General features: G+C 43.9%; 1 protein-coding gene across 5 annotated transcripts in view; it reads right to left on the bottom strand.

The window, feature by feature from the left end:
- The window catches only part of Aff3 (ALF transcription elongation factor 3), a 471,150-nt gene that overhangs the window by 373,103 nt on the left and 82,401 nt on the right, over positions 1 to 15,646 (bottom strand). For 4 of the 5 annotated variants that reach the window (XM_050134761.1, XM_050134763.1, XM_050134762.1 and 1 more), the window contains 4 exons: positions 12,684 to 12,758; positions 10,377 to 10,497; positions 8,841 to 9,153; positions 8,352 to 8,737 (listed from right to left, as the gene is read on the bottom strand). In XM_050134761.1, the coding sequence (XP_049990718.1) occupies positions 8,352 to 8,737; positions 8,841 to 9,153; positions 10,377 to 10,497; positions 12,684 to 12,758 (895 nt within the window). The remainder of the gene's footprint in view (positions 1 to 8,351; positions 8,738 to 8,840; positions 9,154 to 10,376; positions 10,498 to 12,683; positions 12,759 to 15,646) is intronic. The other variant, XM_050134764.1, reaches the window with a different exon arrangement.

Raw genomic sequence — 15,646 nt, 5'->3', positions numbered from 1 at the left:
GGCTTTTTTAGTTTTTGATTTTTTTTGCGGGGGGTGGGGAGTTGTTTGGTTTTTGGTTTTTTGAGACAGGGTTTCTCTGTGTAACTTTGGAGCCTGATCTGGAACTTGCTTTGTAGACCAGACAGGCCTCAAACTCAGAGATCCGTCTGCCTCTGCTTCTCAAGTGCCAGGATTAAAGGTGTGTGCGGCATGAGCCGTAGGAAGGGACAGAGCCATTTACAGCTGGGAAGGCGGCCCTCGTTGGGGCTGTTGGCTAGATGTTTCCCTTTGGCTGTGAGGACCAAAACAGAATACGCTTTAGTAGGGGCAACACAGACAAGAAGTCCATGCCCATGGGGGACTCAGGGCCCTACACTGCTTTGAGAGTGCCAAGGACCGTGGGAGGGGTGGAAGCCGATCTCCATTTGCTGTCAGGGCTTATATGGACAAAGGACAGAATGTGTACACCTTTTTGTTTTCTACTGTGTGTCTGTGTGTTACACAGACAAGGGCCAGCCTTTTACTGTGTTTCACAGTCATGCTAGAAGCTATGACACACGAACTCTGCATGTGGCGATGTCTCTGAAGGAGCAATCTGTGAGGCAACAGATAAATATGTGGACTGGGCTTGCCAATTCCAGAGCGCTGCATCCCCACGGGTAACTGAAATGTGAATCATGGCATGCAGGGCTGATAAAGTGCAGAACGGCGCACAGAGGAAAAGAGTTGGGGGCTTTCTTAGAGGCACAGGGGTTGTACTAACTGTGTTCTGGAAGGTTACAGTCCGTTAAAACTTCATTCATGCAGCAGAGGACAGGGAAGCATGGGCTCACCCTTCCTACCCCACACACTCTTACCCTCCGCATCCTACATCCTCTCAGTCCAACTCTCATACTGTGGCTAGAAAACAAACCACCCCCAAGAATACACACTAACTCACACACCCACGAACATACACACACAGAGAAACACACGCACGCTCATACACACAGAAACACACTCAACACTCACACACCCACAAACATAAACACATAGAGAAACACATGCACGCTCAGACACATACACTCAACACTCACACACCCACAAACATACACACACAAACACACGCACGCTCATACACACAGAAATACACACTCTCAACACTCACACACCAACAAACATACACACAGAGAGAAACACACACACACTCAACACTCACACACCCACAAACATACACACAAAGAAACACACACTCATACGCACAAATACAAACACACACACTTATACACACACAAACACTCCACACACAGTAGGGGGAAGCTCCTTTTGTGAAGACCACATGGAAAAGGAGGGGCAGGGGCAGAAGGAGGTGAAGAGGAAGAAACAGGGAAGGCACAGGACAAAGCATCTCTTCAGAGCCACTGCCCGCTTAGTATTTGCTTTTGAGGCCAGTACACAGCTCAAAGACTCGTTTTATAGGTGCTGTGTTTACATCAGTAAATATGGCTCCCTGCCTCCTCAAAACAGCATCAATAAAATATACATCAGAGAGTATCTAGATCCTCTTCCCATAAAAACTAGTAAGAACTTCCCACAAAGACAAACTAGAGCGGGCTCAGCATGGGGAAGTAGGTGCCGACTGGAGAAGAATGCATTTCGACTCACACTTTTAAGCTAATGAGTTAATTTAGGAAGAAACTAATGAGCACAAATGATGAGTTGGGCACAGCTGAAGGAGCAAAAGGTCAAGACAAAAGCCCTGCCTTTATAGATCTTCTACCCCAGTGTATTCTGAGCTTTCCCCCAGATTCGGGCTGTCAATCTGAGGTTGGGTGCATCAGGAGGTAGAAGCAAAGTCAATAAAGCTATTTGTAATTATAACACATCGTTACTTCCAGGATTTTCCCAGAATGCAGCCTGCAGGCCAATCACTGCTCTAGATGTTGGATCAAACATAAACCCACTCACATTGTACAGTAGCTGTTGACGGGGTTTATCATGACTCCCTGTTACAAGGTCACCACTGGCTATACCAGCCAACTCCTTGATTCTCAAATCTGGACAGTATCTGCAGAAAGACGGGTCCTAGACAACAGCGCTCCTGAAGGCACTCCTGTCCTGAAACCTGAATTTAGGGCAAGATAGAACTGTGGAGGGTGGAGAGGTAGTCGAGAGGTTGCAGGTCATGCGTGCAGCGATGGAAGTGGACTGGAAATAGCACCAGAGAGACTCTTTCCGTGTTCTATAAAGGTATTGCTAATGCTGGGTAATCACGTGGAGATAAGTGATTCTGCTGCTCGGCCCAATTAAACATGCTACTTAATATGCTGTGCCTCCAATAGCTCTGATCAATGAGTCATTCTAAGTACTCACTGCCTGAACACTTTAACTTTTCCTCCACCCAAATCTTGTTGATTCTGTATTTCATTTAGCTGGAAATAAAGCTCAATGATACAACAGTTCACAAGGAAAAACACAGAACAGACAAAGAAAAAGCAAATATGATCCCAGACTTGGGAATATTCCCCCCAGGAGGCCAGGGGGCTTACCACTGAACAAGGGAGAATCACGTCACTGGGGCTTTGTTAAATTAACCCAAGGAAATCTCAGAAGTCATCAAGATTTTGGTTATTAAACACGCACAAAAAATACTTTTTCAGAATCCTCTCTTCTCCCCACTCCTTTCCTCCCCGCCTCTGCGAGACTCAGCCACACACCATCTTCTTTTCCTACCCTGACTTTTATCACTGACACAGCTAACATCTGCCAGGGGTTACTGTGTTGTCTTCCCTTGTCACATTGCTTCACTAACCATTCCTATACCTTGCATACACACACATACACACACACACACACACACACACAAACACACACGTGCACACAATCTCTGCCACAGAACTATTGCTATTTTCTCAGTTCTCACAGGTAAAAACTGAGTATATCTGTCTACAGTCACTTAGCTAACAGGCTGCAGACTCAGAATTTGAACCGAGTTCTTGCTGGTCGCCAATCCACGGCCGTCCTGTGTCTTACACAGCTGCGCAGGACTGCACACGTGCTTTCTGACCAAAGAGGGCTGAAGTAAACATAGCGAGGCCTCTTGCAGGACTATATGGCGACACCAAACACAGAGGCCACGGACTCCTGATTACCCCCACATCTGGAATCATCACACACATAAGAAAGGCTGTGGTTTCAGAGAAGCCAGACTTGCAGTCCTTCCAGATGTTTTCTAGGGGAGGGGAATTTACAAGAAGGGAGAAGAGAGACTGGAGAAACAAAGCAGGCTTGCTAATAACCTCCTGCTGGGGCCTATCCTCCTGCCTCTATTCTCAGAAGTGGTTTCCCACCTTTAGGCTACAAAACTTAGCTTTCTAATATCAATCTGAAAGATCCCCGGGAGGCGAGGGAACAGGAAGTGCACCTTCATACAGGGGGCCTATTTTAATAGGCATTTTTCAATCAAGGATTATAGAAACCAAAGTCATTTTTAGTTTAGTATCTTACCTTTTAGGATGTGCTGGCTAAACATAAAAGGGCTAAAAAGGAGAAGTATTTCTATGTGCTAACCTCCATGGTGACCTTCAGAATTTCTGACCCAGATGGAACATGAAATGCAAGTGCTTCCATGATGCATGTGAGTTGAGTGTTTGACTCTAACACTTCTGATCCTCTGGAGGACAAGGAAGGGCCTGATGTTCTCAGAGGGCAGGAGGCTGTGCATGTCCACACGCATGGTGTGAATATTCTCAGAGGGTGGAGGCTGTGCATGTCCACACACATGCTGTGAGTATTCTCAGAGGGTGGAGGCTGTGCATGTGCACGTGCATGGTGTGAGTATTGTCAGAGGGTGGAGGCTGTGCATGTGCACATGCATGTGTAAATATTCTCAGAGGGTGGAGGCTGTGCATGTGCACATGCATGGTGTGAATATTCTCAGAGGGTAGAGGCTGTGCATGTGCACATGCATTATGTCAATAAACTCAAGAGGGTGGAGGCTATGCATGCACATCTCCATGGTGTGAATATTCTCAGAGGGTGGAGGTTGCGCATGTGCACACTCATGAGGTAGATATCCTCAGTGGGTGGACCTGTGCGTGTGCATCTCCATAGTGTGAATGTTCTCAGAGGAAGGAGACTGTGCACAAGCATGGTGTGGATGTTCTCAGAGGGTAGAGTCTGTGCATACAAACTTTGTGGACAGGAGGAAGTACAGAGAGTTAAACATGGTGCTAAGCCACTCTGTCCCAAAGGACCTGCCTCCCCTTGTCATGGGAAATGGAGAGTGGAGGTGAGAAGGATGGGAAGGAGGAGATTACATCAGACAGCAAAACTGAGTCTCCTGGCTCCACAGAGCCCCCTCATTTCTTCAAGGAGCAATCTGACAGCATACTTTGATTTGAAAACATTATACATCTCAATTGTAATTAAGAAATTCCGACTGGCGTGAATATGTAATATACACTCTGTTTTCGCACATGCCTTTTCTCCCGACAGGCTGGTGCCGACTTTAATTTGGAAGAAATCCATTTTCATACAAAGGTAACCAAGAGTGACAGGAAATAGGAAGCCTACATCATTTATCTTCTGTGAACTTGGAACAAAATCAGTTAATTGCTTTTCTGGGAAGCTATTTTGTAGAATCATGGCATTTCGTTTTTCTACTCACACTTGTGACATAAATGGTGATTTTTTTTTTTTTTTTAGAAAACGCTGGTCATGAAAATGCTATGTTTAATCAATATATCTTAAACTATTTCAGTGCACATTTTAACAAAGTGAATCTAATCAACCAAACAATTACTCTATCCTTGTAGATGAAATATCAATCACAACTAAAGCTCCTAACACAGTTCATTAACTGACAGTCAAATTTAGAGATCTCTTTCCAGGTCAACAAAGCTATGCATGATAGGGTTGGCTTCGCCCCTTGGACTTTAAATACGTTCCCATGCCAGCTATCAGGGGTCTGTGCAGTAGCATATTCAAATCACTGCCATGAGCAATGAGATGCATAGGCTGTGGAACACCTCTGCAGATACTGCAAACTTCCCAAAAAGCTGACTGTCGTCTATGAGGACACCTTGGCAAGCGGGGGCCTGAATTAATATGCTTCCTTTCGATTCTTCAACCAGCAAGTAAAAATAGTATGCTTTTCCATGGCTCTGTCATGCATGTGCCTACCCCATATAGCCCAGAATATAAATAGGTACTAAATTCAGGTCTGATATGAAGTACTTTTCCAAATAAAAGGTTATTATTTTAATAACAATTTCACATTACCCCATGAGTCATAGACTGGAAGATCGTTAAACTAGGCACACTTAAGTTTCAGTGTCCTCAATGCCCAGGAAGGGTCTTAGAGATGTATTTACATAGATGTATGATTTATAAAAATTGCAAACCCCACAAAAACTGTATCTGGACCTCTACGTTAACAGTCCCCAAAGGCTCAACCTGCAATAATGTTAAGAGTGTGTGTGTGTGTAACAAAAATAACTCACTTCAATTGGAAAATATTTGCCATGACCTGTCTTATGATGTTCTAGAATGCATGTTTCAGCCATTTGTTAAGTCCCCTGCCTCTCACCTAACAACAGATACCTTTCCAAGTGGCACTCTAGGGGAGGCTCACTTAATGAGGGGTGGCGTCGAGAATAGGAGACTCAGCTCTAACAACAAAAATATGTTTTTCATTAAACCCAAAACTGAACTGGGATAAACCAGCTAAGAGGCAGGTGTATTGGCTAAGGAATCCTCCTGAGGCCTTTAACTTCCACATCAAACTGCACTAGATTTTTCTACACTAATTACCCATTATTGGAGAGTAAAGAATTATAACAAATAACCTTCTGTGGCAGCAGACAGAATGAAGCCATTGTACAGGAAAGAGCACAGGCTTGATGGAATATAAAACAGGCAAAAGAGATTCCAAATTTCTCCATTTTTAAACAAATAACAAGATTGTTCCACTACAAGGATGGTGTAGATGAGAGAATGTTCTTGGGACTAGAAGACTGATTTTAAAATTAGTTGGGACTGTGGACTACATTGCAAATTAAAAGGCTAAGTACTAGAGATGGATTTATTCAATTCATAAAGATAAATATCCTGAAAGCAGAGATCACACTGTAGATATCTATTATCTCAAGGCACATTGCACCAAGGCGTCAATGTGACTTTGTTAGGAGGAAGGTACTTACACAATGCCTAACCTCTATTTGCATGCATATTGCATACACACACACACACACACACACACACACACACACACACTTCCAGTTATCTCCTTATCAATGCATGCCTGGCCTCTTTGACACTCTCAGGATAGAATGTGGGGAGGCAACAGGCTGTCTGTTCTCAATGCTGTGTATAGGAGCAACGGAACAGTTTCTATGTATCACTCTGATTTCTCCCATTAGGCCTCCTTCTTTCAGGCATGACCTTGTAATTATCAAACTCGTACAATACATCGTTGTCCCCAATCTGGGATCTTCAGAGGGCATCATGTTGATGTCCAGAGTACTGGTAATTCACTAAACGCCTTCTTAATACCGTGCAGGTGTCTGCACAAGGCTACACCGGGTTACCCAGAACTAACGACCTCACTGGGTTCTAAATGAGTAAACAGTTACCTAAGAAACCAAAGATGATGCAGTAGGAAAACATATTTTCAACAAGTAGTCAGCTAAAAGGAAAGTTGTAAATGGAACCCTGGTGGCTTAAGTTGGTCACCACTGTTCAAGGATGAGCTAAACTTTCTTTGCCAACAAAGATCATTGGATGACAAGTACAAAACCAAAGATCCTGAGGAATTCAGTTCAATACTGCGCTATCTATGTTTCCTACCAACAAGTCCTAGGGAACAGGTGCAGTTATTTTAAAGTTTGATCCATGTCAGGCAGCCCAACTACCTGTAATTCCAGGTCCCAGGCATCCTACATCTCTGATCTTCATGGGTACCTGCATATTCACATGCATATACCCACACATAGATACACACATAATTTAAAAAAAATAAAAATAATTATTTTTTAGACGCCTGGAGGAATTACAGTTTGCTTTCGTTGTTTCTAATGAATCCTGCTTCCTAATTGCTAGAATACATCATAAACGTGCAATCAAAAGAAGCTACTGGTGCACGTCACCACATATCCTAATTAAAACCTTAGTAAACACCTCCTGGAGTGCAAAAGACCGTCTCTCTCTGAGTGACAATCTCTGGGTAACAAGGTTATCTCCAAGTGGCCCATGGGGAGTTCCAAGAGAAACGCTATGCTCAGTCTTGTCAAAAACACAACAGGAAATGCCAAATCCTTTGTTTCTTTTGGCTAATAAATTGGATTAAGATGTAAAGAACACTCCGGTCACATCATCACTCCATCTTTAAAGAAGAACATGTCAAAGGAAAAAACGGCTTTGCAGTTCCTAAGGACACTGCTAAAGGAAGACGGCCTCACCTCCTGTGCCACAACGCAGGGAGCGAACAGAAGCAAAGGCACACAGTCGTAACTCCTCTTCGCGTGCTCCTGACAGCTATCATCAATCTGGAACACGGCATGACACGTGCTACTTTAAAAAGATTGCTTTCCATCCAGATTCACTAGTGGTTAAGGAGCCAGTCACTGCCTTTCCTACAACCTGTCCAGAGCCAGGCTTGTGTAGAATTCTCAGACTCAATGCATCGACTCCACACACTATGTAATGCAATGAACAGGGTCAAAACGTAAACCAGGAAGAGTATGAACTGAAATACTTTATCCATCCGGAGAATGTGCTCACAGAGCCGAATATTTTTATATCACAAGAAAAGTCCACATAAGAATTCTGTTTAACTAATATGAGTGAATCTAAATCACAAGTCTTCTAAAGGAGTGGATATCTAATATACTGGAATATCAACTAGACCCACTATTGATTTAATACTTTACAAATTCTTATAAGACTTCATTTAAGAAGTTTATCATAAAACTTTTCAAAATTGATAAAAAAAATGTTAAGAGTTCTGAATTATTTTACAGGGAAAAAACTTAGCTCCTTGAAAGCTGAATTACAGGCTTTGAAGTGGTTTATATTGCTGTTATATATCTTAATCAATCCCATCTCATTCATGAAACTCTATGAACTCAAACAAAGGAGGCATTCCTTCCGTAATTTCTACACATGCACAAACACATACATACATACATACATACATATATGTACATATATTTTTAGTACTTAAGATGATCCTACTATGATGAATTTGAGAATTTTAATAGCTATAACTTTGGTCTGAGGGCTACAAAGCTTATCACGTCAACAGAGGGGTGAGAGGGTAGAAACACAAAAACTGCATTTTCATGTCATGCTGCTAATTCGTTGCATGCAACTGACAATGAGAACAGACTCACCTCTCCTTGCTTGGGGATGCTGAACTTAGCAAGCTTGGCTTTGGCTCTGGCTGACTCGGGTTTGTTGCCTGGGACCCCTCTGTAGGATGTGCAGTGCACACCAGTTTCTGTGGATGACTTAAGCTTGGGAGACTCATCAGGAGCCTGGTCTTGGCCGTCCATGGGCCGCACATACGCTGTTGGTTTCTGCTGGACCAGGCTGGGTTTTGAAGCCAAGGATGGAGGAAAGTTCTGAACACAGTGTCCACTGCTGCTGTGCTTGGCCGCCATGGCAGGGGGCCTCTCCTGGGTCTGAAGGCCCGCCTCCACATTGCATACTTGCTTGGCCCTCGTCTGCTGTCTGCCGACACCATCACCAAGCAAGGTCCTGAGAGAGCCCTGTTGTGCTGAGTTGGAAGAAGAAGGCAGTGAGGGTGAGGATGAGGGACTCCACGCACACTGTGGTTCTTTGAGCTCTGCGCAAAGCAACTGCCTTATGCCCCTCCTTACCTGCTCTCTGTTGGCCGTCAGACGATGAGTGCCCAGTCTTCTGCCAGCCCATGGTGCCCCTCTTACTCTGCTGCACAGAGACAGCTGCAGGTGTGGAAGACGCAGTGCTACAGACAGATGAGGACTGGGGCTGGGCTCTTGACTCAGCTGCAAAATGCTCGTCTACCTTGTTCACGGGAGTCTGGGGAACACCCGGCTTGGGGACACCAACGAGATGGCTCTGGTTGGATCTGTCGGTTAAAAAGTCTTTCATTTCGTCATAATTTCCTAATGTATTCTGGATCCGGTTGGAGAGTTCATCCCCCTTGTTAGTCTGGAGAAATAAAAACAAATCCATGATACTATAGAGTCAAGACATAGGTGCCAGTGAAGTAACATGCCCAAAACAGATAGATTCAGAATGAGAGCTGAGGGAGGAAATCCAAGTCTTTTTGGACTCTGAAGATAGCTATAAGCCTCCATTATTCAAGAGCTGGAAACTTGTAATAGCTAGCCTTGGGCATATTAAAAAACAAGAAAGCTGTCCTTGGTATATCGCGCCATAACCAAAATATATTTGTTATTTTATATGTATGTAATGTGGAAATTAGAAAATTTACTCTTATAACTTCACAAAATGGTCTATATTGTCTTTCTTGGATTAGATTATGGTTGTTTTGCAGAAACACTAAAAGCTTTTTTTTTTTTTAATTTAGATTTGGCTCAGTATAGGTTTGCTTCCAAATTCTAAATAAGTAATTATTCTTGCCAGGAAACACAGTGTGTCAGGCTAGAGGAACTTGGGTAAACTGAGAAGTAATATAAGATCAAATATGCAAAATTCTCCCACCCTAAACTGTCTGCATTGCATGCATCCTGAAATGTCTGTGAACCTTGGAAGACACTCCATTTTGGAAGAAAGGTGAACTCTGTGAGTACAGCAATCATGTCTCAATAGCCGGACTTCGGGTAAAACGAGAAGGGATTTTGCAACATCTTTTTTTAAAAATTTATATAAAGTGTGTCTTGTGGGAGGGAGGGAAGGAGGGAGGGAGGGAGGGAAGGAGGGAGGGAGGGAAGGGACAACTTGTAAGATTCAGTTTTTTCCCTCCTCCATCTGGGCCCTAGGGATCAAACTCAGGTCTTCAGGCTTGGTAGCTGCCACCTCCCCTCACTGCACAGCCCTGAAAAACCCCAATTTCATTAGCCCTAACAGGTGCCTTGATCCTTACATGAACCATAGATATCAACTATCTAACCTAAACCCTTTTAAATAGTTTTTAAGACCTCAGGAAACATAACAGATGGCATTAATCTTAAAACCAAAGAGATAAAGTCTGAATTATTGATAAAAATCCTAATAAGTGAGTCTTAGTGTCACACTTCACCGATGAAGTAAAGGAGCCCACGGAGCCTTGCAAGCTAAATATCATTATTTAGGGGTGGGGCTATCTTCCCTGGCTAAACAGACCAAAAACTAACTGGAGTTTCTTGTCGACTCCTTCACAGGACATTCCTGGCAGCTACAGGGGAGGTGAACAGCTGAAAACCATCTACCTTGTAGGGTTCACTGAAGAGAGAGTAACTGGAATTAAAGCCGCCACTGTCCTGCTGCGCTTCCTGGCTTCTTCTTTCTCGTTCTTTCCTCCGTAATGCACTCCTATCTGGTTCATAGACGCTGCACCAGGAGAAAGGAAAGAGAACAACCCCCAAATTAAAGAGCCAAGCCCAAAGTCACAGACACCCGGTTAAAGGACAAATGGCAATGTCAACAGGAACACGGATGAGCTTGAAGTCTGGCTTTAAGGCCAGACTGAACTCCATGCCTGAGAGTCACATTCTCCCAGAGGGAAAATCCGCAGGACAAGTTCCAACCAGACTTAGACTCCTCTGCCTGGTAGTGCAAGAAAGGAACTATGTAAGCAACTCTGACAGCAGACTGAGCACCTTGCTCGGGCCCGCGGTAATTACTTGGATGTGTAAATAGAAATTATGAGCCTACTTTCTCTCATGACACTGCCTCTGAGTGTTATATGGGAATGCGCCTGGCTAGGATTGTGTGTGTGTGTGTGGCGTGTCTGTGTTTCTGCAGTGATTCTATCATTAACTAGCTCCCCGAAGAGCTGTTAAAACCCATGCTGCAGTGGGTTTCACAGTTACGAGCCTTCTCCTGATCTCTGCTAATCAGTCAAGTCGGCAAACGACAACGGAATCAATTCTTCCTTTTGATATATCTGACACTATCACGCCTCCCAACCGTAAGAAAAGAAGATGCACGCTAGGAGAAAGGGGTACAGGCGGCAAAGGGATGATGGAAAACTGAATTATATCACCGTCATCATGAACTAAGCCTTTTGGCCGAAGAAAATGAATCGTCTATTTGCCAAAATACAATCGCGCAATGGCCAGGCACCAAACCATTGGAAGTACGAGGAGGGAAGTAAAGTGTGCCATTCCCCTCCTAAGGAGAAAATAAAGGGGCTAATTCAACTAGTGATGAGAAAGTGTTCTCTTCCTAATGAACGGAAACACACTGGCCTCCGGGCCTAGTGTAAGCCTGCGGCAATCGGGGAAACGCACATCCCCAAGAACTGGCACTGCCCTCATTTCCCAGCGGAAGTAAAGAACGAGAGTGACCCAGTCATCATTTAGTCTAGGGAGCAGAGAGGTGAGCTGGGAGCCAAGACACCTGCCCACTAATTAAAATTCCCCATGGTCCAGAGAGGAGATTTTTAAAAAGCCACCCCACCTCTTTACCCCTCAGTGTCTCCATTATGAGGCAGGGATTTCTTAGGGCATTGCTGTACGGTCAATGATGGTAGTTCTGAAGAAAGTGCTGGGACATTTAGGGGTCTTGAAATCCGGGGTATGGCTATTAACATATGGTTAAAAATAAAAGGATCTGTGGGTTCAAAAGAACTTTGTGAAAATAGTAATATTTTAAAAGTTAAATAGCCTTATTTTTGTCATGTAGAGTCAGGGAACATAAAAACACGGTGATTAAAAAAAAAGTACTCCTCATGCCAGTTCAGTCCATGTGGCCAGGACATATTTAAAGTCACTGTCAGTGGGGTGACACTACACTTGCTTGTGGCAAGGCTACTCCTGCCCCCTAGGCATTCAATTTAAATTTAAAATTAGGGAATGCTAAAATATCCGAGCAAGGAGGTCATTAGCATTTTAATTCATTCTCTTAGTACATTACCCAAAGTTATTAAGCTTGAGAGCCCAACCAGTGTCCTTGCATAAAAAAATCCTCTACCAATAGAGAGGCTCGGCCTTCCAATGTCACAGCCATCTTCTGAGCATGGCTGAGGTGAAGGCGACCAACACAGTGGGGACCCTCTACACACTCATTCACAGAGCCAGGCTTCCAAGCCAAGGATGACGCTTTTACTGGTAGCTGCTGGCCAGATGAACCCCTGACTTCTGTAAACAACCCCATGGGTTTCACACAATGACAAGATGGAAGACACATGATATGATAGAGTCATGAAGTGGACTTTAAACAACAGGGGACTATTATCAACTTCTATCTTTAGAATGATGTCGACTGGCATTTACAAATAAAGAAAGGAAGGAAAAAAGAAAGGAAGGGAGGGAGGGCGGGCGAGCCTTGCATTACATGCATCAGAACTTCCCTTCTCTGCAGCACGTACAACACTGAGGGTATGAAAGTAGCACCTGGGTGCTACCCATCAGACAGAGACCTCTACACACATGTCATGCAGGCCACCCTTAGCCAGGCCAACTAAACACAAGACTGGGGTGATGCATGGAGTGCCTTATGGAGGATGAACAGGCAGGTGGTCGTTTATGACAGTGGCTGGGCTTCTGAAGAGGCCCCCACACCCAAAGTTATACCTCCTGCATCTGCTGGTTGATGACTGAAATTCCAGAACTAGAGAATCATTCCTCTGGCTTAAGATGTCTTCACCCCTGTAAAAAATACAAACACCACAAGAAGAGAAAACACTTTAAACCTGACAAGCCTGCATTTGGTATCTGTGTATGTACAGGCCTGAGAAGCATTTCCCTCAAAGGCCTAAGGGAAGCGCCAAACAGGAGGTGCAAGGAAAAAAAAAAAGGTTATGAGCAGAGAAAAAGTTAAATGTCTAAGATCAAAGGGTGGACACCAAAGTCAGATCAGTGGCTATCAGACCCAGTGTATTTCCGGGGTTTTAGAATCTAAGAGTCAGACCAGAATTTAGGAAATTTGGAGGAGAAGGGTGAGCTCTTCCTGCTTAAATAAACCCCTCACTCCCAGCCTCTTTGGGTTTGAAGAGACAAAACAAAACCATTTTAAAATGCAGTCCATGGCTAGACAAAAGTTTCCTATGTGGTTCTGCCTGTATGGCCAGACTATGGCTTCTGGCAGAAAAAAACGAACACCCTTAGGACATCAAAAGGTCGATGCTATGCATCCAGGCCATTAGGTGACACCACATGGCCCAGCGCGGGATCACTCTCACATCGTCAGAGGAGAGGAAAGGAAGCACAGAAAGAAGCCCTGCTTCCCAGTGCCTTTTCTTTGGTCTGTGCTTCATGGAGCTCTGTAGCCTCCACCGAGCAGAGGCTTTTTCAAAGGCGACACACCCATTCGCCTAGTTAAGAACCACAGTCCTCCTGTGCTATGTCAGGCCTGAGGAGCGAAAATATCACCTGCTTACAGCAAATGACACTCTAAGAGAAAGGCAGGACTTCGCAATTTCCATCTCTCCCTGGATGTCTTTACCTTCACCTTTCCACCAATGCTCACACAGGCAGCAGCTGCTTGACTAGTCCACCTCTGCAGTAATTACAGGAAGAACCCGTGCAGGCGCGCAGGCGTGCAGCAGCCAGCACAGGGCCTTTCTCTTCATTTCTCACCATGAAAGAGCAGCTCCCACCCCTCACTCCCATGCCTCTGGAGCAATGTGAAGCCTATGCCATCTGCTTTAGTAGCAAAGAAGCCATTTCCCTCCAGGTGCAAAGTTGGGTCAGCTTCCTGGGGATGAGGGACCAGTTTTAGATAATCCTCGTTCCTGGCAGGCTGGTGTACCTGTTAAAGTTAGTAAATGCCACGCTGTTTCTTCCTGGCTAACAGATGGTAAAATCTCTATCAACTGTTAAGTTTTTCCTTGTTTCCATAAAAATTACAAGAATCATATTCCTCAAATGTATATCACCAAATGCATTTATTTATTTTGCACAGAAGTGTGGTAGTCAACTGCCATAATGTTATTTATTATTTATTACAAATGCATAGCAAACCCAGAAAAATGAATCTTTGAAATCAGCTCCTTCTAAAAGACTTATTTTTAGGTTTTATAAAAATAAAAACAATAATAAAATATTTCTGATTATTCTTCATTTACCTGATTTTAATCTTTTAAGTCAAGTCCCATGCAGAACTCAAGCCAAAGCCAGTCACGGTACATAAGAGGAAACATCCAGACAAGAAAGCATCATCATCTCCAAAACTCATCTATTCCTAACTGCAAGGCAAGGACATGAACTAAGCAACAATGTGTGAACCTAGTGGCTTCTTCCTTTTGCCAAGGAAAACAATCAACCACCCACCTCTATGCCCATTAAGTGTCCTTAAAATATCAGTTAGACACGGACAGAAAGGGTTGATATTATTACTAGACTAATGTTTCATAATGAAAGCCTTTCCATCATGGTCACACACGTCCATAACCCCAATCCCTAGAAGGTGGGAACAAGAGGATGTGAGACCTATCTCAAATAAACCAAAACAAAGCAGGGAACTTAGGATAAGAATTAGACATCAAAAATATGGGGTTTTTTGTAGGTTTTTTTTATTGATTTTATTGAGCTTGACATTTTTCTCTGCTCCCCTCCCTGCCTCTCCCTTCCCTTTCAATCTTCTCGCATGGTCCCCATGCTCCCAATTTACTCAGGAGATCTTGTCTTTGTCTACTTCCCATGTAGATTAGATGCATGTAAGTCTCTCTTAGTGTCCTCGTTGTCTTCTAGGTTCTCTGGGACTGTGATTTGTAGGTTGGTTTTCTATGTTTAAAACCACCTATGAGTGAGTACATATTATAATTGTCTTTCTGGGTCTGGGTTACCTCACTCAATATGATGTTTTCTAGCTCCATCCATTTGCCTGCAAATCTCAAGATGTCGTTATTTCAGAATATATGTTTTAAAAGGACATCATGCAAGAGAGACAAGTGTTTTGGACTCCCAAAATATTTTATTTCTCTCTCCCAAGAGATGAGGAGCTGCCCACAAACCAAGAGAGCTGAGCTATCTAAAGGCCATGTCCATAAAAGATGAGGATGAATGAACAACAAACACAGACCTCACAGAAGCAAATAGGACAGAAAAAAAAAAAACAATGCAAAAAGAACAATGAAGAAAAGTATGGTAGCAGTTATAATTTCTTAACAGTTTCCAAGCAACAGAAAATTATCTTTTCCTACTACACACACACACACACACACACACACACACACACACACACACACACACACACACACGGGTTACCACACAACCTAGAACTACAGCACAGACAAACAACAAAATTACAGACTGTAAACAGTGTTAACTAGGCTGATGGCATCGTCAGTGTCGTCAGAACACTGCCCACTCATTAGCCTACCCCAGTCTCTCTACGCTGCCCTCCATGGAAGAAAGGGGGCTGAAGAAAGCCAACAACGCCAGCTGAGCCCAGCGCTTGACCTAGAGGACTCAGCTGGCCAGGAAGAGCTGCCTCCTCCCTGGTGTACTCACTCATGTGCAGCCCACCCACATAGGAATGCTCATTCCAAATAAACTGTCATTTCCCATGGAGGAGGCTGTCAGCAAAGGGTGTA

The sequence above is a fragment of the Alexandromys fortis genome, unplaced genomic scaffold (assembly GCF_014885135.2).
Source record: "Alexandromys fortis isolate MF-2015 unplaced genomic scaffold, M_Fortis_MF-2015_v1.1 scaffold_20, whole genome shotgun sequence".
NCBI lineage: Eukaryota > Metazoa > Chordata > Mammalia > Rodentia > Cricetidae > Alexandromys > Alexandromys fortis.
The sequence above is the reverse complement of the archived record's forward strand: the minus strand, read 5'-3'. Positions and strand labels throughout refer to the sequence as shown.